This window comes from Cannabis sativa, chromosome X (assembly GCF_029168945.1).
Source record: "Cannabis sativa cultivar Pink pepper isolate KNU-18-1 chromosome X, ASM2916894v1, whole genome shotgun sequence".
Lineage (NCBI taxonomy): Eukaryota > Viridiplantae > Streptophyta > Magnoliopsida > Rosales > Cannabaceae > Cannabis > Cannabis sativa.
In genome coordinates, this window is record NC_083610.1 from 78,654,006 (window position 1) to 78,680,564 (window position 26,559).

At 37.7% G+C, this 26,559-nt stretch overlaps 1 protein-coding gene across 1 annotated transcript; it reads left to right on the top strand.

The window, feature by feature from the left end:
* The first annotated feature begins 2,369 nt into the window (after positions 1 to 2,369).
* LOC115695837 (uncharacterized) lies at positions 2,370 to 3,439 on the top strand. Its single transcript, XM_030622928.2, has 2 exons — positions 2,370 to 2,571; positions 3,003 to 3,439. The coding sequence occupies exons 1-2, from the start codon at positions 2,370 to 2,372 to the stop codon at positions 3,437 to 3,439; spliced, it is 639 nt and encodes a 212-aa protein (XP_030478788.2).
* The last annotated feature ends 23,120 nt before the right edge of the window (positions 3,440 to 26,559 follow it).

Sequence of the window (26,559 nt, forward strand, 5' to 3'; positions counted from 1 at the left end):
AAATTCTCAAATAGACACAGTCTATCTTGAGAATTATAATTAATTAATTAAAATCAATTAAATGAGTCTTACAAGTAATATTATCTCAACTAGTGGGGGGACCATGGGTCTATATATCCGAGCTTCCAATAAGCAGATCTAGAATTTACCACTTAAATTCACTGACTTATTAATTCTTCGTTGAATCCACACATAGAACTCAGAATTGCACTCTCAGTATATAGAATGCTCTATATGTTCCACCATATAGACACATAATTAGTTATCCATTGTTATAATCCTAATGTGATCAATGATCCTCTATATGGATGATTTACACTGTAAAGGGACTAAATTACCGTAACACACTACAATGTATTTTATCCTTAAAATACTTAACCCTGTATAAATGATATTTCAACTAAGTGAAATGAGTACTCAATCATTTATCTCGTTTGGTTAAGCTCGAAGGAAATCACCCTTTGCTTACTATTCGCCAAATAGAAGCTATAGATTCCATATTTATGTTAGCGCTCCCACTCAATTGTACTACCGTGTTCCCAAAATGTATGTATTGCCCTGAGCAAAAATTAGGCTTAACTAACAAATCAAAGAACACGAATAACACTCTCGAGATTGAGCCTAACCATATCAGGATTTCGATCATGTGATCTAGGATCAACTTATGATATTGAATTGAATAGATATTTACGGTAAGTTTCATAAATCTATTTCAAAGTTCAATATCGGTCCATTCCAATGCATACTCCATGCATCCAACCTGAGCTTTACTTTGACCTATGTTCTGGAAAGAACATAACATTTCTCCAAATGCAAGTAAACTCTGTTGTAGATTATCATATCAGTAAAACCCAGTGTTCTGATAAATCTAGGAATACTTTATTCACATAGTCATGTTTACTTTCCACTGTGTTGACAACACAATAAACATGATCGAGTATGTGAAAGGGGTTTGGATGAATTTATAAATCAAATAGACAAACAATTGATTAATTGAACCAAAACATACACAAATGAATGAAAAATACTTCTGTTACTTTATTGATATTGAATAATCTAGATTACATTGAAATAGAGTTTTATTTAAGGCATAAAACCCAACAGCTCAATCCTCTAAAGTGTTCTTTCGGAGTAAGCTCAGGAAAGTTCCTTGGATTCATAGTGAACTCTAGAGGCATCGAGGCTAAGCCAGAAAAGATAAAGGCCTTGATCGACATGAAATCCCCAACTAAAGTTAAAGACGTTCAAAGCTTAACTGGTTGAATCGCTGCGTTAAGTAGATTCGTTTCAAAGTAAACCGACAAGTGTGTCCCTTTCTTCAACATCCTAAGTGGTAACAAAAGATTCAAATGGACTGAAGAATGCAAAAATGCCTTCCAAGCTTTAAAGCAACAATTATCCAGCCTTCGGTCCTTTCAAAACCCCTAGATGGTGAAGGGTTTAGCTTATACCTAGCAGTAACAGAACATGCGATTAGTTCAGTCTTAGTAAGGGAGGAAAATAGAGTACAACACCCAGTCTACTATGTAAGCAAAAGATTGATTGGGGCAGAGTGTAGATACCCCCTCATAAAAAAATTGACCTACTGCTTACTCTTAGCATCCCGGAAGCTTCGACCCAACTTTCAAGCTCACCACATTGCGGTACTCACTGACCAACCCTTACGCTAGGTGCTACAAAAACCCGATGCATCGGCTATTAAAGGGCAGGCCCTGACTGACTTTGTAGCTGAGTGTACCGGGGTTCCAAATGTCGATGTTGAGATAAGGGCGCAAGAGGGCGACCAACCAACAATAATCAGTGACACCCAAAGGCCTGACCCGAGCGATTCACCTGAACCACACGTCCCTAACTCTAAGAAAAATGAAAACCAAGATCACCTAAGTGAAACTTGGAAGCTACAAGTTGATGGTTCTTCTACCGATCAGTCATCAGGAGCGGGGATCACCCTAATAACACCGGAGGGACAACAAATTCACACGGCCATTCCCTTCGGTCTCCCTACCTCAAACAACGAAGCAGAGTATGAAGCATTAATTGTCGGTCTGAAACTAGCGAAAGTGGTGAAGGCCAGACACTTAGACATTTACAACGACTCCCAGCTAGTTGTAAACCAAGTTTTGGGAGAGTACATGGCTAGATGGGAAAAGATGATGGCCTACCTTAGCAAAATACAAGACTTGCTTGCCCAACTGGAAGGGTACAACATTCAACAAACACGAGAAGAGAATGCTACTATTGATGCCTTGGCAAGATTGGCAACGAGTGAAAAGATAGATAAAGCCAGCCTTGTGCCAATAAAATACTTATTCGAGCCAAGCATCCACACCAAAGAAGAAGTCCTCATACTCGATACAACTCAATAACGGATGACCCCCATAGTCGCTTACTTAGAACAAGGGACACTGCCTACAAACAAAAACGAGGCAAAAAAAATGAGAAGAAAGGCCACCCGGTACCTAATCATTGATGGTGTCATGTATCCACAAGGGTACTCAGTGCCTCTACTACGATGTGTACATCAAGACCAAGCCCAACGACTAATGGAAGACGTCCATGAAGGTTTCTGCGGTAATCACGCTGGGGGGCAAAGCTTATCCAAGAAGATACTAAGGCAAGGATTCTTCTGGCCAACCATGATATAAGACTCCATGGAGTATGTTCGAAGGTGTGAAAAATGTCAAAAGTTTGCAAAAATACCAAGGGCTCCACCCAACGAGCTAACACAAATGCAGAGTCCATGGCCTTTCGCTATATGGGGTATAGACTTGATCGGTCAGTTGCCTAAGGGCAAAGGAGGAGTGCAATATGCAGTAATAGCGGTCGACTATTTCACAAAGTGGACAGAAGCCGAGCCACTAGCAACTATAACATCCAAGAAGGTGCTTGACTTTGTTGTCAAGAACATTATTAGGTTTGTATTACCCCATAAATTAGTATCTGACAACGGTACCAATTTGACAGTGTCATGTTCACAAATTTTTGCATTAAACATGGCATAGTAAAGAGCTTCTCGGCGGTCTCGCACCCCCAGTTGACCGGGCAAGTAGAGGTGGTGAATAAGACCTTGAAGGACACCTTGAAGAAAAGACTCGAAGAGGCAAAAGGAAACTGGCCAGAACATTTACGCGAAGTTTTGTGGTCGTATAGGGCGACGGAAAGAACAGGGACTGGTGATACCCCCTTCTCCCTTGCTTATGGGTATGATGCGATGATACCGGTTGAGCTAGACCCACCCTTCCACCGAAGAACGACATACAACCAAGTCAGTAATCACCAACTAATGGGTGAATCGTTGGACCTGTTGGAGAGTTGTAGGGAGGCCTCAAAAATACGGTTAGCAGCATACCAACAAAAAGTAGCCAGATACTTTAATTCCAAAGTTAAGGAAAGACCCAACAGCAGGAGTATTGGGGCCAAATTGGGAAGGTTCGTATGAAATTACGGAAGTTGTACCCCTGACATGTATAGGCTCGGTCGGTATGACTCTAGCATGAACCTTATACCAGTACCCCGATATTGGAACGAACAACACCTCCGCAAATATTATCAATAACAGTTTCTCTTCAGCGACGATTCATGCTAAGGGTATGCCCGTAAGCGACTTAGAATCTTTATTAGTGTTTAGTCTTTTCTTTTAGATTTGCTTTAGTTTTAATCATATACTGCTACGTAATGATGTAATAAGGCATTGTTGCCAATTTCATTTATCAATAAAATTGCAAGTTCTTTTCATATAATGACGCAGCTTGTATGATTGTTATTGAATCAAATTGCAAGCCTCACAATGGTCACAGATATATGGGTAATAGTGGACAACCAAGACTTAAAGTAACACCCCAATCATAAGATAAGTGACCAAGAGGTGAACCTGCATAGTCACTTGGGGGGCAACCACACCCATATATGGACTAGTAAGAAAAAACGCACCCTCGCTTAAGTAGATATTAAAATTTTTAAAGTGTTGGTGCAGTACTGAGCAACTTGTGTGTGGTGAATGGTTGACTATAGATAAATACCCACGCTATGTGGCTCAGGCCAAACAAAAGTCAACATGTAAAGCCATATATAAAGATAAGGGCCCTATGGCCAAGTAAAAAGATTAAACACATAAATGTCTCAAAAGTAAAGTTACGGGATTTAAGACTGCCCGGACAGTCACGAATCTCTGTAGAGTACTAGTGGGCATAAAAGCTGTAAAAGTAGAAGTACATTAATAGAAACCATCAAGTAAGTCATTAAGGGGACTGTCATCAGTTGCTTCAACCCCAAAGTTGAGGTATGAATCGGCCTGAATGCAAGCTGCCTGCGCCTTCTTCCTGGCTTCTGCCTCCTCGCGATTGCGACAATAAGATAGCATACTTTCCATGTTCTTACCCAGATAACTAAAGTCAGCCTTCTTGTTGTTTAGCCAAAATTTGAAGAAAACATCGGTAAAGAGGTTTTCGATCTGTTTCACCTCCGCATCTAGCTTCTCACGCTCCTTGACATTAATTTCATTTTCCTCGGCAGGTTTGGCACGAGCATCCTTCTCGCTTTTAAGCTCACCCCTGAGACGCTCCTTCTTAGCAGCAACCCTCTCAACAGAAGTTTCTAGGTCATGAATCCTCTGGGAGTGTTCTTGACGGAGGACATCAAGTTCAAGTTGGAGTGAGGCTGCTCCTTGCTTGTTATGCTCCTCTTGTAGGGCGAGAACCCTAGATTGACCATAGGAAGTAATAGTCGCAGCCTGTCACACATCATAACATGTATGTTAGATAATGGTTAAAGGAAAGAATTTTTACAAGTAGGAGAAACTTACTCTGATCATCTCGCAGCACCCAAGAGCAACGATCTGGGCAGGGGACAAACACTCAAGCTTAGACATGGTCTTGTCCATGATATCCATGAGGCCCTCGGTGTGGCTACGTGCCACTGTCAAACTCGTGGACAAAGCCTAACAACAACCCTCTAAGGGCAGTGCAGCAAGTGACTCGGCCCCCGTGGACGTCTAGCCAATGAGGATTGTATCATTGGCGGACCCAGATGCGGAGTCAGGAGGAGGTAGCCGAGATGAGATTGGCGATCCAACAGTAAGGGTTTGAATATGGATGGTCAAGTGAGAGTTAGTCTTCCTAACCTTACCAGGAGGAGCCATGGGAGAGGCGTTATAGGGGGACCCCTCTTGCTCCTGGTAGGTCATTTTTCGTAACAGGCTGACCATATCTACGAAACACACAAAAATGATTAGTAACATATAATAACACGTAAATTAATGAAGAAATGCAATACGAAAGACAAATAGCGATCATCACCAAGAGATTCACACTCCGTAATTGGCCTTTTCTTAGAAGACCCCGGCATAGTGCTTTTCGCTATGGCTGTCAGTGCCAGCATCGGAGATCCCAAAGGTCGTGGGATTTCCCGTACTCCGCTAGAAGGGGTAACAACAAAGTGTTGGGTTTTATGCCCTAAATAAAACTCATTTCATATAATCAGATTTACTTATTAATAAAGATCAGAAATAACATTTTATGTTGCATGGTTCACATGATTTATTTCATGATTATATGTATATAATGTATGAATTCTTTTTAAGTCCAGAACATATGAGTTTGTTAAAGATTATAGTGTTGTCAGCACAGTGGAATATAATCTTTATTGTATGTTCAAAAGTTTATTCCCTGATTTGTCAGAACACTGGATTTAGACTGACATGGTATAATCAGCGATAGGTATTCTTACACCTTGGAAAAGTGTTATGTCCTTTCCAGGACATTGGCAAAGTTTACCAGTATCGGATGTATGGAGTATACATCGGAAGGGACCGATATTGAACTTTGATTAGATATGTTAAAACTTACCATAATATCTATTCAATTCAATATCACCTGTTGATCCTAGATCAAATGATCTCAATCCTGATATGGTTAGGCTCAATTTCAAGAGTGTTACTCGTGTTCTTTGATTTGTTAGTTAAGCCTAGTTTTGTGTCAGGGTGATACGTACATTTTGGGAACACGGTAATGCAATTGAGTGGGAGCGCTAATATAAATATGGAATCTATAGCTTCTATTTCGCAAATAGAAGTAAAGGATGATTTCCTTCGAGCTGAACCAAACGAAGATAAATGGTGGAGATCTCATTTCACTTAGGTGAAATATCATTTATACAGGGTTAAGTGTTTTAAGGATAAAATAAATTGTAGGGTGTTACGGTAATTTAATCCCTTTATAGTGTAAATCATCTATATAGAGGATCATTGATCACATTAGGGTTATAACAATGGATAACTAATGACGTGTCTATATCGTGGAACATATAGAGCATTTCTATATGACTGAGAGTGCAATTCCAAGTTCTAAGTGTGGATTCAATGAGGAATTAATAAGTTAGGGAATTTACTTGGTGAGTTAGATTCGACTTATTGGAAGCTCAGTTATATAGACCCATGGTCCCCATACTAGTTGAGACCATACTGCTTGTAAGACTCAGTTAATTGATTTTAATTAATCAATTAAAATTCTAAAAGTTAGACTATGTCTACTTTATGAATTTTCACTAAGCAAGGGTAAAACAGTAAATAGAGAGTTTAAAGGGTATATTTATTAATTGGGAAACTTTGATTAGTTTTTATTAATGAATAAAATAAATGACAATATATTATTTAATAATTAATTATAGTTATTAAATAATTAGATTTGACATTTATGAAGTTGAAAGAGAGAATTGGCAATTTTGAGAAAATGGGAAACTAGAAATGATGAAATAGGAAAGTTTGAAAAGTGGAAGGATTTGTTTTCCTCAATGAATGGCCGGCCACTTAATGCTTCTATTTCTCATTTTATTTTTCATTTTTAAATGCCAAATAATTCAACTTTAACCCTATGTGGTATTCTATAAATAGAAGGTAAAGGCTTCATGTTTGAGACACACACTTTACAGTTTATTCTCTCAAACACTATGAAACTGCCACTCTCTCTCTTTCTTTCTTCTCTGTTTTTGGAATTCTCTTGAGTGATGAGTAGTGCCCACACACATCAAGTGGTATCTCAATCATAGTATGTAAGACTATGGAATTTCTGCATCAAAGAAGGAGAAAAGAAGATCCAGGTTCAGATCTTGGTGATGCTCTGCTACAGAAAGGAATCAAGGGCTAGAGATCTGAACGGAAGGAGTCATATTATTGTTGCACCTTTGTAAGGTTTTCTAACTTTATATGTGTTTATTTTCATTGTTTTAGAATTCATATTAGGTTGTTAATCCAACATACTTGTTAGTAAATCTAGATCCTGGTAAAATAATTTCCAACAACTGGTATCAGAGCCAGGTTAATGATTTACTTTCATGTAATATGAATTAAAACGATGATTGATTGTTTCTGTGTTGATTTGGATGGTTTCATGTTGGTTTATGTGCTTATGTGATGAATGTATGTGTTGCACGAAATTTTTCCATGAAATATATTTTTTCAATTTTTGAAAATATTTTATTTGGATTCCTTGTGAAAAATTGAGCAATTTTGTTTTTTACGGAACTCAATTCTGATAAAAATTGAAAAAGTTATGAATTTTGGAAAATCGTGATTTCGGGTATGCATGGTGCTCAATCGCGCGCGCGTGACACGCCCGAGTGCACCCTGCATCTGCCCGTGAGCCTCGCCCGTGTGCACCCTGCCAGTGCCGAGTTTTCTCGGCGCCCCTGCTCACGATCCGCGCGCGTATGGGCTGCGCGACCCTGCGGGGCTGCCGATTGCGGCCTGGGCGGCTCACTTGTGGCAGTTTCCCAAAAAGTTGCGATTTTTGGGGGTTTTCCCCAAAAATCCAATTTTTTCATGGAATTGTTTCCCAAAATTCATTTTTCCTTTTTTAAATATTTCTAAATTGAAATGTTTCCAATTTTAAATATTTTCAGTTTGAAATTTTTCCAATTTTTAAATATTTCTATTTTGGAATGTTTCTAATTTTAAATATTTCCTATTATGGTCAGATTTAAAAATTTGTTAACTTCTTTAATATTTATTTATTATTTAATTATAAGATTAGATATTTTGATATTTAAGATATTTTAAATTAAAAGATAACTTTGTCTTTTTATTTAAAATATTATATTAAAATTATCTTATATGGCAAATTAAATAATTAATAAATTTGAAATTAACATAGATATTTTTATAGATATACTTACCATAATGTTTTTCAAATTCAAAAATTTGTTATTTTGTTAAATATTTAATTATTTATAAATTATAAGTTTAAAAATGATATTTTTCTATATATATCCATTTTTTCCTTATTAGAAATTTATAAATCATATCTTAAATATTTAAATAACATAGATATTTTTGTAGAGATTTGAATATTGCTTAATTTGAGATATTTTGACATATAATTATGGTAATTATTATTCATTTATTATTTTATTCCTAAAATAATAATTATCTAACCAAATCTATTTTAAAATTTGTTTATTTTATTAAATTATAAGATCTGAAAGTGATATTGAAGATTCTTTCCTTTCAAATCATTGATCTTATTAGATATTTAATTTAATTTGATTCAAATAAACCTAGATATTTTAAAATTAGTTTCCTTTATTTGGTTAGTTTAAGAGTAATAATTTAATTATATTAATATCTTATTTCACATTTGTTACATGGACAATGTTTGTTTATTTATATTGTTTATTCAAAAACTCTTTTTAACAAACCTATTATTTATCTGATCTAAATTGCTATGATTAACTTGTTGACAGATCCAATGATCTGATTTTAATCATAGTCCAATTGACGATAGATCATATAAATAATTTGTAACAGGTGAATTTTGTACTTCTTTCATCTGTGTAAACCTAGTAACATGATAGGGTCCATCCAAATCATTTGACCTGTGTGAGCCTATATGTTTGCTTTTGGGCTTAGATGCATATAGGAATCCCATTTAAGTTTTTACTAAGTAAATGGACTAGGTTGCTAAAATAAATTTTGACATAAGGAAATTTATTTAGGCCCAATTAGATTTGGGCTTATTCAATGAATAACAATTGTTTATTTTAAGGTTAAATTCCTCTCTTTTGGGCCTTGTGTGAGAGTTGGGGGCCATAGAAGTGGGTACGACATACTGAACCTAACCCCCCCTCACATGAACTACCCCAATTGTGAAGGCCCATTTGCCTTATTTAAATAATTGTATTAGGTTAATTATATTAGTCTAACCTAATTAAAATTGAATTAGCAACATAATTAACTTTTAAAATATATGAAATTTATTTTTCATGTAATATTTTAAAGTTAATTTTAGAAAAACACTTAGTCAATGATATATTCTAGATAGTTATTTCTAGTACTAGTTATTATTTCTAATATTAAATAGGAAAATATCATTGATTGTGAAATTAATTGTCTCATAATTAATTTTGGTACAATCTAAGTTTAGTATATTTTCCTAGTATTAAACTAGAATTAATAATTAAGTTTCCTCTTTACTTAATTATTTGTTTCTTGAATTTAATACATTTAATTAAATTGAAAATTTCAATATCTAAGTTGATTTTCATCATGATACTTTAATATTGTTATTTTCATGTTATTTAATTAAAGTTGAAAATTATTTTAAGTTTGGAATCTTAATTCAGAATAACTTAACTTTGAATAATTTTCAAAATATATTTTATTTTATTTTATTAATCATTTCTCAAAATTTCGAAATTGCATTTCTTTAATGCAGAAATTTGGAATTTTATTTGAAAAATAGATTAAAGTTGAAAATTATTTATTTAATTTTGGACCAACTTAAATCATTGATTTTTTCATTTAATGATTAAATTAAAATAAATGAACTAAAATATATTATAATTAGAGATTGGATTAATTAGTCTATGAAAGTCTAGATAGATATTATCTGTTTTGCTTGAAGTATTTTTCTAGTGTATTTAATTAAATAGAAAATTAATATTTAAGTTGATTTTTTAATCATGATACTTAAATATTTGAAATTTTTCTAAGATATTTAATTAAATAGGAAAATTATATTTTTTGTTGAAAATTAATTTTTATTAATTTTGGGCCAACATAAAATTAGAGTAATTTTCCAAGATTTATTTTATTTTATTTTAAAGCATTTTCGAAAGTAGTATTCTTATACAGTTCATTTTTCGAAATGCAATATATATTTATAGAAAATTAAATTTGAGTTGTAAATTAATTTAAATTAATTTTGAAACAACTTAAATTGAATAATTTTCTAAATATTTATGGAAATTATTACTAAGATGGAAATAATTTACGTTATTTATCCATCTAAGTATAATTTATAAATATTAAATTAAAATTTATATTTGGAATTTTTCATTCTAAATTGGAAATTTTAATTAAATATATATTTAAAATAAATTGATAAAAATAAATATTAGAAGAAAATACAACCCTTCATTAAATAATGAGCTTTATTATTAGGATATTCGATCTCCATTGTTGGTTTTACATAGCTATTGTTTTAGTGAGTAATCCTCCCTAATGGATGAACGTTCATTAGCAAGTTAGCACCGTTTAATCTCGAAAGATAAGTAATCTTGTAAGTTTTTTATATAGTTTATGATCACCCTAATGGTGGCGACTGTATAAGACTTGCAAGAATATGAAACAATGGTGGAAGCTTATTAGATAGAATAGCCTTGACTCTCGCCTAAACGGGACAACGCGGATTCACATCTTGATCGAATAAAAGGTTGCTAGAATGTTGATCATTTTAGATGAGCTGACAACTCTATTCAATGGATGGTAGCTTTGACTCTCGCCTAAACGGGACACTGATATCAGTTTGTTGAAAACCTTGGAAATTATTTAGGATTGTATGTTTTAGTATTTTCACTTGTCATTCCTACTTGCTATGTGCTTCATAATTTCTGAATTGTGTATGAATTTGTATTGAACCATGTTATTTTTCTGTTATTAAATTGTAGTTTAATTTCGAATCTTCATTGTTGGTCTAACTTAACTTGTTTTTATAATGAGATAAATCCCTAATGGATTTTCACCATTAGACTAACATAATAGTGTTAGATCTCGAAAGATAAATATTGTATATACAACATCTAGCTGTTCATCAATTGATGACACCCTAAACTAGTATTTTACAATATGAAACAAGAAGATTGTATAAATAAGATTACTTTGACTCTCGCTAATCGGAGCATTGTTGGATTCTTATTTGAAACGAAATTATCCTAATTCCTCTTAGCTTATTCATTTCGAATTAGCTTAATGACATATCATTGGATGAATGGTCTATAAATCATATAAAGTCTTATTTTCTCTTAAGAAATTAGATGACGCATATGATTATATTCCCGGAATTCTATCCCTAAATGATATAAATCCTCAATCTTAGATATCTCCTACTTGTATAGGCAAATCATAGAGTTAGATTAGTAGTGGTGGTCCAAGAAAGAGTTACTAATTATACAGTTACACTTTCACAAGTGTTTCATAACCATTTTCTTTCAATGGATTCAAACTGTATGAGTTTAGTATTCTGTGACCAGAATCCACTTGCACTATTCTAAGAACTCTTTGATGTAACTAAAGTAAGTCATCAAAAGATACAACCACATATTTTATAAATCTATGGCATTTGTATCTTGTTCATAGTGGTTTTGACAAGATCATTCTCTGCAAAGAGTTAATATGCCTATATCCAATGAAATTAAGTTCATCTCATTCGCAGATGGATGTACATTCAGGGGTGGATATGAGTCCTCATTGTATTCTTAAAACGATCACTCTAGATTTTATCTTATGCAAAAGAAATTTGAAATGTTTGAAAAATTTCATGAATTTCTAGCAATGGTAAGTGGTTAAAGATCTTGCGAACTGATAGGGGTGGAGAAAAAGTTAGTAGATATGCAGTTCAAAGATCATTAACTTGATTTTGAATAATATCCAAACTTACCTCCCCAGAAATTCGAGTTGCATATTTATGATTAGTTACTAGTCGTTGCCTAAATCCTTCTATGGTAATATAATTTCAGAATGATGCAATGGTTGTATACTTTATGTAAATCATTACTAGATTCATGGATGATCTAATCGAAATCTTAAGAAAAGCTAGAACTGCTAACCCTAGTTTGCATGTTTGTTAGCTATTCTAAGTGATTAGGGGTGGAGCATCCCATAGTCATTAGATAAGAAAGTGTTTGTTTAAACAAATACTACTTTTCTAAGAAAATGACTAAGTCTGAAAATAAAGTAGCAAATAAAGGAGATATTTTTTCTTGATTCCATAAGTGTTCTATCATCTTATTCGTTACAAGATGATCCCACTGCCTCTGTTGTCTTAACACAACTGAAGAGGTCTATACCATTTAGTTTTCTTTGACATAGTTCACGGTACCTTGTTGTAGTGGGAGAGTTTCTAGGAACTCACCTTCTTATAACTTGGAAGACACTAGTGATTAAAATCCATTGTGAGTTTAAACAAGTAATGGATTGTCAAGATAAGAAACTAAGAAGAAAGCCAATAGAACTATGGTTTGATCCATTCACATGGAGTAACCTAAAGTTTTCCGTTACAAGGACATGAAAGGAAATTTTCGTTAATAAGTCTATTCAATGGACTTAACAAAACTTCATGTTCCTAGTATTATAGGTTTGAGTTTATCTAAACCTATGGCTTGTGGTATACCTGGTAATTACTTACTCTAATGCAAGCAACTTACTTTAGTAAGATGCTGAAGCATTTTCTTTCCAATGGCAATCTATAGAAGCTTCACAACTTCTAGATATAGATTTTATTTATCTAAGGAAAAGCTTCAACTATTCCAGAGAAGATAAAGTCATGAAAGAATTTCCTAAGTCAACAGTGAGAGGTCTCAGATATGCTTTAGTATGCCTTAGACCAGACACCTGCTGTTGAGTGGGAGTAATGAGTAAGTATCAGATTAATCCAGCAGAGGAACATTGGAAGACAATCAAGTAAATTTTAAGATTAAGAAGAGGAACTATATGTTAGTCAATAAGGGTGTTTGGTTTTGAAACTCTTAGACTACACCACATCAGATTTCGAGACTTGCCTGTGTGCTAGAAAGTCTGCTGATAAGATGGTGATTACTTTGGGGGTGGAGTAGTGATTTTGGAGAAGTGTAAAAACCTATCTGAAATCTCTTGGTCTACCAGAAAGAGACTGATTGTTAAAAGTTGCAGGAAAGATACTTATTCAGTCTAAGGAAAGTTTTATACTTTTGTGGCACCGTTCCAACTTGCCTTAACTACTAGGGTTACTTCCTGAATAACCAAAGAGTAGTTGCCAAAAAGTATAGAATCCAGTATCCCAAGAGAGTAGACATATAGAGAGGAATTTCACATTATCAAGGATTTTGTGATTAAGGAAGAGTAACGGTAGAGAAGAGTGTAACGTCCCCGCTTCAAGCCTCCATTGGGTCCTTACACCCACGGAATGAATGGCTCTTATACACGAGTGCGTCACTTTAGCCGCTTCATGGACTGACGACTGACCCTACAGACCAACACGAGTGTTTCCAGCATGCTTTGTCCTCACTCGCACGCTTCTTGGGAAAACTTCCCAGGAGGTCACCCATCCTTGAAATTGCTCCAGGCCAAGCACGCTTAACTGTGGAGTTCTTTCGAGATGGGCTAGAAAAACAAGATGCACCTTGTTGATATAGGTAGTACCAATCAATCCATTTAAGCTCTCTTGTGTGGCCCATTACACACGGTCTCGGAATCATCCCACTTGACCTTCCCCAGGGCGGTGTGGGATTGCACGGCTACCGGTGTTTCCCCTTACGGATCACGGGACTGCGGCGACCGATCACCCCCCCTTACGGGGTCCGACGTCCTCGTCGACCACACTTCTGGCTGGGTCAAGGCTCTGATACCATTTGTAACGTCCCCGCTTCAAGCCTCCATTGGGTCCTTACACCCACGGAATGAATGGCTCTTATACACGAGTGCGTCACTCTAGCCGCTTCATGGACTGACGACTGACCCTACAGATCAACACGAGTGTTTCCAGCATGCTTTGTCCTCACTCGCACGCTTCTTGGGAAAACTTCCCAGGAGGTCACCCATCCTTGAAATTGCTCCAGGCCAAGCACGCTTAACTGTGGAGTTCTTTCGAGATGAGCTACCGAAAAACAAGATGCACCTTGTTGATATAGGTAGTACCAATCAATCCATTTAAGCTCTCTTCAACTGTGTAGCCCCATACCTACACAGTCTCAGAATCATCCCACTTGACCTTCCCCAGGCGGTGTGGGGTTGCACAGCTTACCCGGTGTTTCCCCTTACGGATCACGGGACTACTGACTGTCACAAAGAGGTTGTGTTTAATTCAACCTATCAGATCCTATTACGAGGAGTTTACTACTATTACACTTGATTGATATATCAAGGTGTTAATGATTATTTGAAATGCACCTTTTGTTTTATATTAGTGCAAGTGGGAGTTTGTTGGGTTTTATGCCCTAAATAAAACTCATTTCATATAATCAGATTTACTTATTAATAAAGATCAGAAATAACATTTTATTTTGCATGGTTCACATGATTTATTTCATGATTATATGTATATAATGTATGAATTCTTTTTAAGTCCAGAACATATGAGTTTGTTAAAGATTATAGTGTTGTCAGCACAGTGGAATATAATCTTTATTGTATGTTCAAAAGTTTATTCCCTGATTTGTCGGAACACTGGATTTAGACTGACATGGTATAATCAGCTATAGGTATTCTTACACCTTGGAAAAGTGTTATAGGGGTGTTCATAAAAGCAGAAAAGCAGAAGCAGGCCATCGAAGCCAGACGACCGTAGAGATTTTCGGTTCCATGTCATCACGAGATTTGGCGGTCGGTTTCGGTTTCGGTTTTTGACTTACGACGGTCGGTTTCGGTTCTTGAAATAAAAAAATAGTTTAACCAAAAAACGCAGTCAAAACCGCCAAAAACCGCCAGAAAACACTTAAAAACGCTAAAACGCCAAGCGAAAACATAAAAACCGTACGGTCGGTTTTATACGGTTATAATTTCTAAACGGTCGGTTACGGTTTTCGTAAAATAAAAACGCGTAAACGACCGGTCGGTTATAAAATTTTAAAAGCAGAGCCATCGCTGACGATCAGTAGTCCCGTGATCGTAAGGGGAAACACGGGTAGGCTGTGCGTCCCACCGCACAGGGAAGGTCGAGTGGGATGATTCGAGGCTTGTGTAGGTATGGGACTACACGGTTGAAGAGAGCTTAAATGGATTGATTGGTACTACTGTCAACAAGGTGCATCTTGTTTTTCGGTAGCCCATCTCGAAAGAACTCCACAGTTAAGCGTGCTTGACTTGGGAGTAATTTCAGGATGGGTGACCTCCTGGGAAGTTTTCCCAGGATGCGTGTGAGTGAGGACAAAGCACGCTGAAAACACTTGTGTTGATCTGTAGGGTCAGTCATCAATCCGAAGCGTGAGTGACGAACTCGTGTATAAGAGCCATTTATTTCGTGGGTGTAAGGACCCGATGGAGGCTTGAAGCGGGGGACGTTACAAATGGTATCGAGCCTTGACCCGGCCGGAAGTGTGGTCGACGAGGACGTCGGACCCGTAAGGGGGGTGATTGTGACGATCGGTAGTCCCGTGATCGTAAGAGGGAAACACGGGTAAGGCAGTGCAATCCCACACGCACAGGGAAGGTCAAGTGGGATGATTCGAGGCTTGTGTAGGTATGGGACTACACAGTTGAAGAGAGCTTAAATGGATTGATTGGTACTACCTATGTCAACAAGGTGCATCTTGTTTTTCGGTAGCCCATCTCGAAAGAACTCCACAGTTAAGCGTGCTTGACTTGGGAGTAATTTCAGGATGGGTGACCTCCTGGGAAGTTTTCCCAGGAAGCGTGTGAGTGAGGACAAAGCACGCTGGAAACACTCGTGTTGATCTGTAGGGTCAGTCGTCAGTCCATGAAGCGGCTAGAGTGACGCACTCGTGTATAAGAGCCATTCATTCCGTGGGTGTAAGGACCCAATGGAGGCTTGAAGCGGGGACGTTACAAATGGTATCGGGCCTTGCCCGGCCAGTGAAGTGTGGTCGACGAGGACGTCGGACCCCGTAAGGGGTGATTGCGACGGTCGGTAGTCCGTGATCCGTAAGGGGAAACACCGGGTAGGTTGTGCAATCACACCGCGCTGGGGAAGGTCAAGTGGGATGATTCTGAGACTGTGTAGGTATGGGACTACACAGTTGAAGAGAGCTTAAATGGATTGATTGGTACTACCTATGTCAACAAGGTGCATCTTGTTTTTCGGTAGCCCATCTCGAAAGAACTCCACAGTTAAGCGTGCTTGGCCTGGAGTAATTTCAAGGATGGGTGACCTCCTGGGAAGTTTTCAAAGGATGCGTGTGAGTGAGGACAAAGCACACTGAAAACACTTGTGTTGATCTGTAGGGTCAGTCATCAATCCAGAAAGCAGCCAGAGTGACGAACTCGTGTATAAGAGCCATTTATTTCGTGGGTGTAAGGACCCAATGGAGGCTTGAAGCGGGGACGTTACAAATGGTATCAGAGCCTTGACCCAGCCGGAAGTGTGGTCGACGAGGACGTCGGACCCCGTAAGGGGGGGTGATTGTGACAGTCAGTAGTCCCGTGATCCGTAAGGGGAAACACTTAGGAGTAAGGCTTGTGCAATCCCACACCGCCTGAGGGAAGGTCAAGTGGGATGATTACGAGGCTTGTGTAGGTATGGGACTACACAGTTGAAGAGAGCTTAAATGGATTGATTGGTACTACCTATGTCAACAAGGTGCATCTTGTTTTTCGGTAGCCCATCTCGAAAGAACTCCACAGTTAAGCGTGCTTGACTTGGGAGTAATTTCAGGATGGGTGACCTCCTGGGAAGTTTTCCCAGGAAGCGTGTGAGTGAGGACAAAGCACGCTGGAAACACTCGTGTTGGTACGTAGGGTCGATCATCGGTCCGGGGAAGCGGAGTGGCGTACTCGTGTATAAGAGCCATTAGTCCGTGGGTGTAAGGGCCCAATGGAGGCTTGAAGCGGGGCGTTACAATAACCGACCGATTTTCACCCCTAAAGTGTTATGTCCTTTCCAGGACATTGGCAAAGTTTACCAGTATCGGATGTATGGAGTATACATCGGAAGGGACCGATATTGAACTTTGATTAGATATGTTAAAACTTACCGTAATATCTATTCAATTCAATATCACCTGTTGATCCTAGATCAAATGATCTCAATCCTGATATGGTTAGGCTCAATTTCAAGAGTGTTACTCGTGTTCTTTGATTTGTTAGTTAAGCCTAGTTTTGTGTCAGGGTGATACGTACATTTTGGGAACACAGTAATGCAATTGAGTGGGAACGCTAAAATAAATATGGAATCTATAGCTTCTATTTGGAAAATAGAAGTAAAGGATGATTTCCTTCGAGCTTAACCAAACGAAGATAAATGGTGGAGATCTCATTTCACTTAGGTGAAATATCATTTATACAGGGTTAAGTGTTTTAAGGATAAAATACATTGTAGGGTGTTACGGTAATTTAATCCCTTTACAGTGTAAATCATCTATATAGAGGATCATTGATCACATTAGGGTTATAACAATGGATAACTAATGACGTGTCTATATCGTGGAACATATAGAGCGTTTCTATATGACTGAGAGTGCAATTCCAAGTTCTAAGTGTGGATTCAATGAGGAATTAACAAGTTAGGGAATTTACTTGGTAAATTCGGTTCGACTTATTGGAAGCTCGGTTATATAGACCCATGGTCCCCATACTAGTTGAGACCATACTGCTTGTAAGACTCAGTTAATTGATTTTAATTAATCAATTAAAATTCTAAAAGTTAGACTATGTCTACTTTATGAATTTTCACTAAGCAAGGGTAAAACAGTAAATAGAGAGTTTAAAGGGTATATTTATGAATTGGGAAACTTTGATTAGTTTTTATTAATAAATAAAATAAATGACAATATATTATTTAATAATTAATTATAGTTATTAAATAATTAGATTTGACATTTATGAAGTTGAAAGAGAGAATTGGCCATTTTGAGAAAATGGGAAACTAGAAATGATGAAATAGGAAAGTTTGAAAAGTGGAAGGATTTGTTTTCCTCAATGAATGGCCGGCCACTTAATGCTTCTATTTCTCATTTTATTTTTCATTTTTAAATGCCAAATAATTCAACTTTAACCCTATGTGGTATTCTATAAATAGAAGGTAAAGGCTTCAGGTTTGAGACACACACTTTACAGTTTATTCTCTCAAACACTATGAAACCGCCACTCTCTCTCTTTCTTTCTTCTCTGTTTTTCGAATTCTCTTGAGTGATGAGTAGTGCCCACACACATCAAGTGGTATCTCAATCATAGTATGTAAGACTATGGAATTTCTGCATCAAAGAAGGAGAAAAGAAGATCCAGGTTCAGATCTTGGTGATGCTCTGCTACAGAAAGGAATCAAGGGCTAGAGATCTGAACGGAAGGAGTCATATTATTCCGCTGCACCCACTGTAAGGTTTTCTATCTTTATATGTGTTTATTTTCATTGTTTTAGAATATATATTAGGTTGTTAATCCAACATACTTGTTAGTAAATCTAGATCCTGGTAAAATAATTTCCAACACAAAGTTGAACCCAAAATCATCTAACGCCCGGGGGGATGTTAGAATGTTTAGATCCTTCTTATAGTCAGGCAGTTGGGCTAACGCAAGAGCCCCCTCGTACATGGCAAGGGTTGGGGAAGGCTTCTCGAATTGGTCCACCATTTGGAATTTGGTGTGCTTAGTCCCAATGTCCTTCACCAAAAAATAGAGAGTTTTGAAATCATATTCCTTCGACGAATTCTCTACACCATGAAGGAATTTAACATTCCTGTGCGCATGCTGAAATCCGTAATATCCCGACCGATGCTTGCTGCTGTTCGATCTCAGATCGAAGAGATAGTGTACCTCATGGCCTGTCAGCCACTTCCATCTCATCAACTTATATAAAACAAATATGTCAGTTAGGACTCGCATGGCCAAGGGAGAGAACTGCCCCGAACTAATGCCAAAATAATCAGCCACATATTTGAAAAAATTATGAAGGGTGAGTGCCCCCCATAAGTAATATGGCGACGAGACCATGCACACAATCCCTCTCTAGGATCATGCGCCAACTGATTCAGGGACGGGATTATTAACTTGCAATCCTTGCCATTCATCGTCATCTCCTCCACATATTGGAATTGGGTCTCGCTAAGACTACTAGAAGGGGCCAAAAAGGGGTTCTGCTTGGTTTTGCAATGGGAAGTGCAAACCTCCTTAATCACTCTCGAGGCAAACTGTCTGATTTCAAGAGTAGCTGGTTGGGAACCCTCGGCTGGTTCTTTCTCTTTGGCGGCTTTGTGGAGGGTATTCTTAGCTTCCTCTTCCACCCACTTCTCAAACTCTCTGACTATCTCCTCCATGGCTCCATCGTCGGAACCCGTCTCAAGATCGTCAGATACCCTCCGTTTAGTGATGACCTCCGCCATATGAGGACTGTCAGAAGAGTCAACCCGACTCTTCTTTTTAGTGCGAGCCATAGCGTTCAACATGATAGGTAGTTTTGTGGTGGTTATAGCAGTCTCGGCCAAGGGTAACTCCCCTGACGGGCCGATGGGCACCCCTACTAGAGTGTTGACCTCACCAAAAGGAAGAGTGTATGTCCACACTCGGGGCAAATAAAATCGTATCCCCTTTTCAAGCTCTCAAATGTGCCTGTTGTACACTTCACCTCCTATTCTCTCTCGGTAGAGGTGGTCGGGTGTCTCCGACACACTACTAAGCCCCTCGTCCCCAGACAAGTTGTGCGGGGGCGACGCTGGACAATCTTCAAACAAAAGCAAAAGAAGGTCCTCGTCTACTCGGTGTTCACCTCCCCAATAATCGCTATAACGCATCTGTAAAAAGGAAAAAGCGAGGAGGTGAGTACACCGAGTAATGCTAGTAAGCTATCCATGATGGACTCACCTACTAGTACAAAAATAAAAGGAGAAGAGAAAATATGCACAACAAAAATTTACAACGATATAATCATCTAAGTAGCTAAATGAAGGGAGCAACAATGACCATTACAACACTTAATATTTTTACTAAGTGTAAAAAGCAAAAATAACACATGAAGGCATACATTTAAGACCCCAAGAATTAGACAAGCAACAATTAGCTCCAAATCGCAAAATTACTCTATGGTCATCCCGAGGCATCACCCCCTATTGATAGTCTTGGGGTGTACCACCCCGACCTCCCATGGAGTGGTCTCGGGGTGTATCACCCCAACCCCCGTTTGGAGGTGATGCCCCAACAAAAAAAAATGTAAGTTGTCTCGGGGTACCCACCCTGACCCCCCTTAGGGGTATATCGGGGTACCACCCCGACCTTCAAGGGGTAATTAGGAGGTAACACCCCAACCTCAGGGTATAAGGGTGTCTCGGGGTAACCCCCCCCCCCCCCCCGACTCACAAAGGGGTCGCTCGAGTATATGTGTGTAAAAAAATGAGAAAGGGGCTTATTGGGGGTGTACCCCGATCCTCTAGCCTCATGGTGAACCATAACCCCTATATTTTTGAAGTAAACACATACGTCCATGACAACTAGTAAAAACGCTCATGGTATTCAAATATGTACAAGAAAGATACTCCCAAAATTACCTTCAACTTGGTTATGTCATGACTCACATAATTGTTAAAGTCATCACACACATAACCATGTAGAACCCAATGTGGACCTTACGAGTAGGGCTTGATGTGGTATCTTCCCAACTTGTAAGATCTATCTATGGGTGGTAGCATTATTCCATCATTTATCAAAGCTAAAAAACCATAATTAGCTACGGATAATTTTATCTAAAAATAACGCTTGACTTTTAAATCAAGCAAGTATGACCGGCAATGGCACCTAGTCTCGGGGTACCCCCTGACTTCCAAGGAAGCCAAGTCAAGGTGCCACCCCGACCTCCAAGAAGGTTAGCTCGGGGTACCACCCCGACCCCCAAAAGGGTATCTCGGGGTGTGGCTAAAGAAAAGATCCGAGATCAATACTTCACCACCACAAACACATTTTTATCAATTTGATGAAAATTAAAGTTGGGAAAATGGAGGGAAATTGAAACTTTTTATGTTCATAGTGTTCTTCAATATTCAAGAACACCACCCACCTAAAAGTTTCAAATTTCCTTATTTTTTCATCAAATTGAACCAAATCAAAGCCAAAGATACATTTCCCATCACCTATACTACAAAACCCAAGCATCAAATACTCACATTATATCAAGAAATCCAAGAATCCCAATCAACATGTCAAATTCGTCCATACCAAGAAAACCAAGAAAAAGTTTCAAAAATACCACCAAAAATATGATTTCAAAGTAAAAAATGACTATGGAGGTGTTAGAAATTTACCCATAGTGAAGAAATGTTCCACCAAGTGTCCAAGAATCACTTCAAAGCTTCAAAATCTCCTCCAATGGTGGTAAGATGTCCAACCCAAAAATAAAGAGCAAAGTGGAGAAGATGAATTTTTTGAAATGTGAGGGTTTTGTTTTCTTTCCTTTCTTACATATAGAATTTTATTTTTGCAAAAAGAGGGCCTTTTAATCCAAAATTGCTATTATAACCCCCTACTACCATTAAGTGCTAAAGAGCAATTTCTATATTTTTGTTGGTCATTTTCTTTGTAAATAATTTTATTTCTTTGAAATTTATTATTTTCTTGTAATTTATTTTTCTTGGGAAATTATTATTGGGCTATATTGTAAAATGTGAAAAAAGTAGTGAGTGGGAAATATTTGTTTGAATTTTTTAAAAAATGTAATTTTAGTATAGGCATGGTATTTTTGGTGCTGCTATGCCAAGCCGTCAACAACAGAAGTAAGACTCGAACAACATAAGAAAGTTCCTACCGTATGGTCATACCGCTAGAAACTTAGGGGGCAAATGTTTATCCAAAAATTTTTAGACGATGACGTGTCAAGAGTAGCACCACGTGACATAAAAATACCGGGACTAAATTAATGAAGAAGGTGTAAAGTCATGAACATTGAGACAACCGTCAACCATGAAGTGTTAGTCTAAAGGATACCCTTACCCCATACACCTTCATAGTACAAGTCACGACTTTAACACAAGAACAATGACATTCGCAAGGGTATGTGGGGACATCGACATTATACCATAGTTACTGACAACGAGCGAGGAGTTACCCTCCCAACTTGGGTCTTGGGGGTGGGGGGGGTCCCCCAACTTGGGTCTTGGGGGGGGGGGGGGACCCAACTTGGGTCTTGGGGGGGGGGGTCCCCCAACTTGGGTGGTTGTCACCCCCCAACATGGGTCTTGGGGCGGGGGGGATCCCCCAAATTGGGTGGTTGTCACCCCCCCCCCCCAACTTGGGTCTTTGGGGGGTCCCCAACATGGGTGGTTGTCACCCCCCCAAACTTGGGTCTTGGGGGGGGGGGTGGGGGGTTCCCCCAACTTGGGTGGTTGTCACCCCCCAACTTAGGTCTTGGGGGGTCACCCAACTATGGTGGTTGTCCCCCCCCCCCCCTCTCTCAAGTTGGGTCTTGCGGGGTCACCTAACTAGGATGGTTGTCATCCCCCTAAACGAGGGTCCCGGGGGTGTTACCCCCAAGTATGGGCTTAATCCTCAAAAGTGGTTGACGACCATGTCACACCCATAAGGGACCCTCGTCATCAGTGGCTCCTTCAAATATTCAAATCCCGCGAAAGGCTCAAAGACAGTTGTCAACCCACGAAATAGCGGGATATTATCCTAAAAATTAGACTCCAACCGCCTCTGAAAATCAAAGAGACGATTGAGATAGCTCCGCGTTGGTCGCACCTCCTGAAGCAAGAAGCACCGACCCCCTCCCCTATATAAGGGGTCACCCATGACCTTGGATAGGGGATCTGCAATTTGAAACACTTAGAAAAATAAATACTTCTCATTCTTTGCAATCAAGAGCCTGTTCTTGACTTTTGCAACTCAGATCAATAAAACTCAAGGGGAGTAGGCTATTACTGACATCCGAGGTCGAACCTCTTTAAATTCTGGTGTCTTTTATTTACATTTATTGCGAATTTCGGTGTTATTAACTGTATTTATTATTGTGATTTTGGTTTAAATCTCATTTATTACAACTCTGCGTCGGTTGGCTAAAAATCCAATCAACACTTAGCCTCTATAGAAGATAAAGCCATTACATTTTGCAAATTGGATCTCTAGCTCACACACCCACAATGGACAGGCAATACATAGCCTGTTAATGATTTCCTTGTGTCTAGACTTCCTATATAATCTGAGTCTACATAACCTATCACCACTTCCTTGAAGTTGTTGTTATAATTGAAGGTTAATCAAGTGTCTAATGTCCCTTTTAGATATCTCATAACCCATTTCATAGCTGTCTAGTGCACATATCCTGGATTTCCAACAAATCTGTTTATCATGCTCATGGCATGAGCTAAATTTGGTCTGGTGTAGACCATAGAGTACATCAAGCTTCCCACAAACCTTGCTTAAGTCACCTTCTTCATTTTATCTTTCTCAACATATATTGTTGGTGAATGAGAACTTGACAACTTGAAATGCTGAGATAGAGGTGTTGAGAAAATCTTTGAATTTTCCATGCCAAACTTACCTAACACTTTTTATAGATACCCTTTCTTAGATAGAGTAATCACATTTGGTTTTAGTCTTTTGATGTTAATTCCAAGAATATTCTTAGCAGATCCAAGGTCTTTGATCTCAAACTCTTGACTTAATTTGGTTTTAAACTTGTTATTTTTTACTTTTTCTTTCCCAAATATTAGAATATCATCAACATAAAGTAACGAGTAGATGTAACTGTTTTGATAGATACATGGGTCAAATTAGCTCTTAGCATATCCAATTTTCTTCATGTATTCATCAAACCTCAAATTCCATGGCCTTAGGGTATGTTTTAAACCATAAAGAGATTTCTTTAGGAGGCAAACCTAGTCTAGATCTTTACTTTCAAAACTTTCAAGTAGTTGAATATAGATTTCCTCATTTAGATTTCCATGTAAGAAGGTTGTTCTTACATCCACTTACTCAATTTCTAATTCTTCTTTTGCAACTTTTTCCATCATGATTCTAACAGAAGTTTGTTTAACAACTGGAAAAAATTTATTGAAATTCACTCCTTCTTCCTGAGTGAATCCCTTGGCCACTAACCTGGCCTTGAACTTGGTTTGCTCTGTACCTGGTATGTCCTTTTTTTTAAGATCCATTTGCATCCTACCAACTTCTTCCCCTTTGGTTTTGTGGACACAACCTAAGTTTTCTTCTCCTTGAGAGATATCATTTCATCATCTATTGCTTTCATCCATTTTCCTCTGTTCTTGCTAATGACAACTTCATAGTAGCTTGTAGGTTCTGAAATGTCTATTTTCTCGGCAGTAATCAGTGCATATGCTATGAAGTCTGCATAGCCAAACTTGTCAGGGGGCTGATTTTCCTTCTATCTCTATCTCTGGAAAGATGATGTGAACTCAAAATAGTTTGATCTTTATGCCTCTCACTTTTTGAACTGATTTCTTGATGTTGATCTACAATTTGAGAATCTATTTTCTAGTCCGCCTCAAATTTCATATCCTGAACTGGAGCTGCTTATTGAATCTCATTATGAACCTTAGGTTTCATTGCCATATCATCCTCTTTGAAGACTACATCTCTACTTATGGTACACTTTCTGTATCTAGATTCCAAGCACCATAACTTGTAGCATTTAACACCATCTGAATAGCCTAAAAACATGTATTTTAATGCTCTAAGCTACAACTTATCTTGTTTAACACGAGCATAATCTATAAAACCAAACACCCTGAGGTGATCCACCTTAGGAACATGACATGTCCATATTTCTTGTGGTGTCTTAAAGTTGTTTTAAACATATGGACATCTATTTATGAGATAACAAATATTTTTGAGAGTCTCTTCCCAAAACTTTCTTTCTATAACTAGCTCCAACCAATAGGCACCTTACTATTTGTGCCTTTTGATTCCTTCCTTAGCATAATAATCTTTGAACAAATTATAGCAATACTCTAGTCCATTATTTGCTCTTAACATTTTCAACCTCTTACTAGTTTTATTTTCCAGCACTGTCCTCCAATTGAAAAAGGTCCCAAATGCTTGGTCTTTACTCTTAAGTAGGTATATCCAAACCTTCCTACTATAATCATCTATAATGCTTATGATATAACTAGTCCCACCAAGTGGCTCCACCATAGAAGGACTCCATAGATCTGAGTGCACATAGGCTAGTTTCTCAGTTGTATGATGTTCACCTTAATTGAATTTGGTTTAGCAACTCTTCCCAAAGACACATTCTTCACAAAATTCAAGTTTGTTCTTCAAACCTCCCTTGAATATTCCTTATTTATTTAGCTCATCTAGCCCCCTTTGGCTAACATGCCCTAACCTCAAGTGCCATAGTCTTGTAGTGATCTCAGATGTTTGACTCAGTGCTGATGCAACATTACCAATCACAATCTTACTAGCTGGATAGTAGAGACCATTGTTCAAATATCCCTTTATAACAATCTTTGAAACCCTAGAAATTATGATTACGCCCTCATTAGTCTTGTCTATGTATCCATTCTTATCAAACATTCCAATGGACAACAAATTTCTTTTCAAAACTGGTACATTTCTCACTTGTTGAACACTTATTGAAACACCATCATGCATTTGCATTACAATTGAACCAATTCCCTTAACTTCACAAGCTTTGTTATTACTAACTAACACAAATACACCATGTTCATCTGAAAATGAGCTAAACAGCTCCCTGTGAGGTGTCAGGTGGAAAAAACACCGTTAATCCAAAATCTAGACTCCAGCTGAAACATTGCTAGATACAACTAAGACCTCAACTGATTCATAGCCATCTGCTATGTTAGCCTCACCATTTTTACCCCTGTTCTTGTCTCTCTTTATCTTTTTCTTGAGTTCTAAATAGTCATCTCTAAAATGACTTTCTTTCTTACAATAATAACATCGTTTACTTGATAGAGTTCTTGGTTTGAATCTATCAGACTTATCTCTATTATTGTTGTAACAGTTCTTGCGACCTTTGTATTCGTTATTTGAAATTTTGCCTTTCACAATAAATAGACCATCTCCATTATTGTCAGCTCGATCATCTTTCTTTTAAATTTCTTTTGAAAATAGAGCAGTCTTGACTTTTATCATTATCAAGCCACAAAAGGTTCATACATTTAGGGCAGAGAACTTAAAAAAAATGATTGCTTGGTCCTCCTCCTCAATCTTCACTCCCAAATTATTCAAATCAAGAATAAGCTTATTATAATCATCAAGATTTTTCAGGAGATCTTTGGACTAATACATTCAAAGAGTGTACAATTTATTCTTAAGATATAATATATTTGCAAGAGACTTTTTCATGTAGATTCCTACCAGTTTATTCCACAATTCCAATGCCTTTTCTTTACCAGAAACTTCCCTTAAACTTCATCTCCAAGGTTGAGCAAGATGACACTATGAGTCTTAGTTTT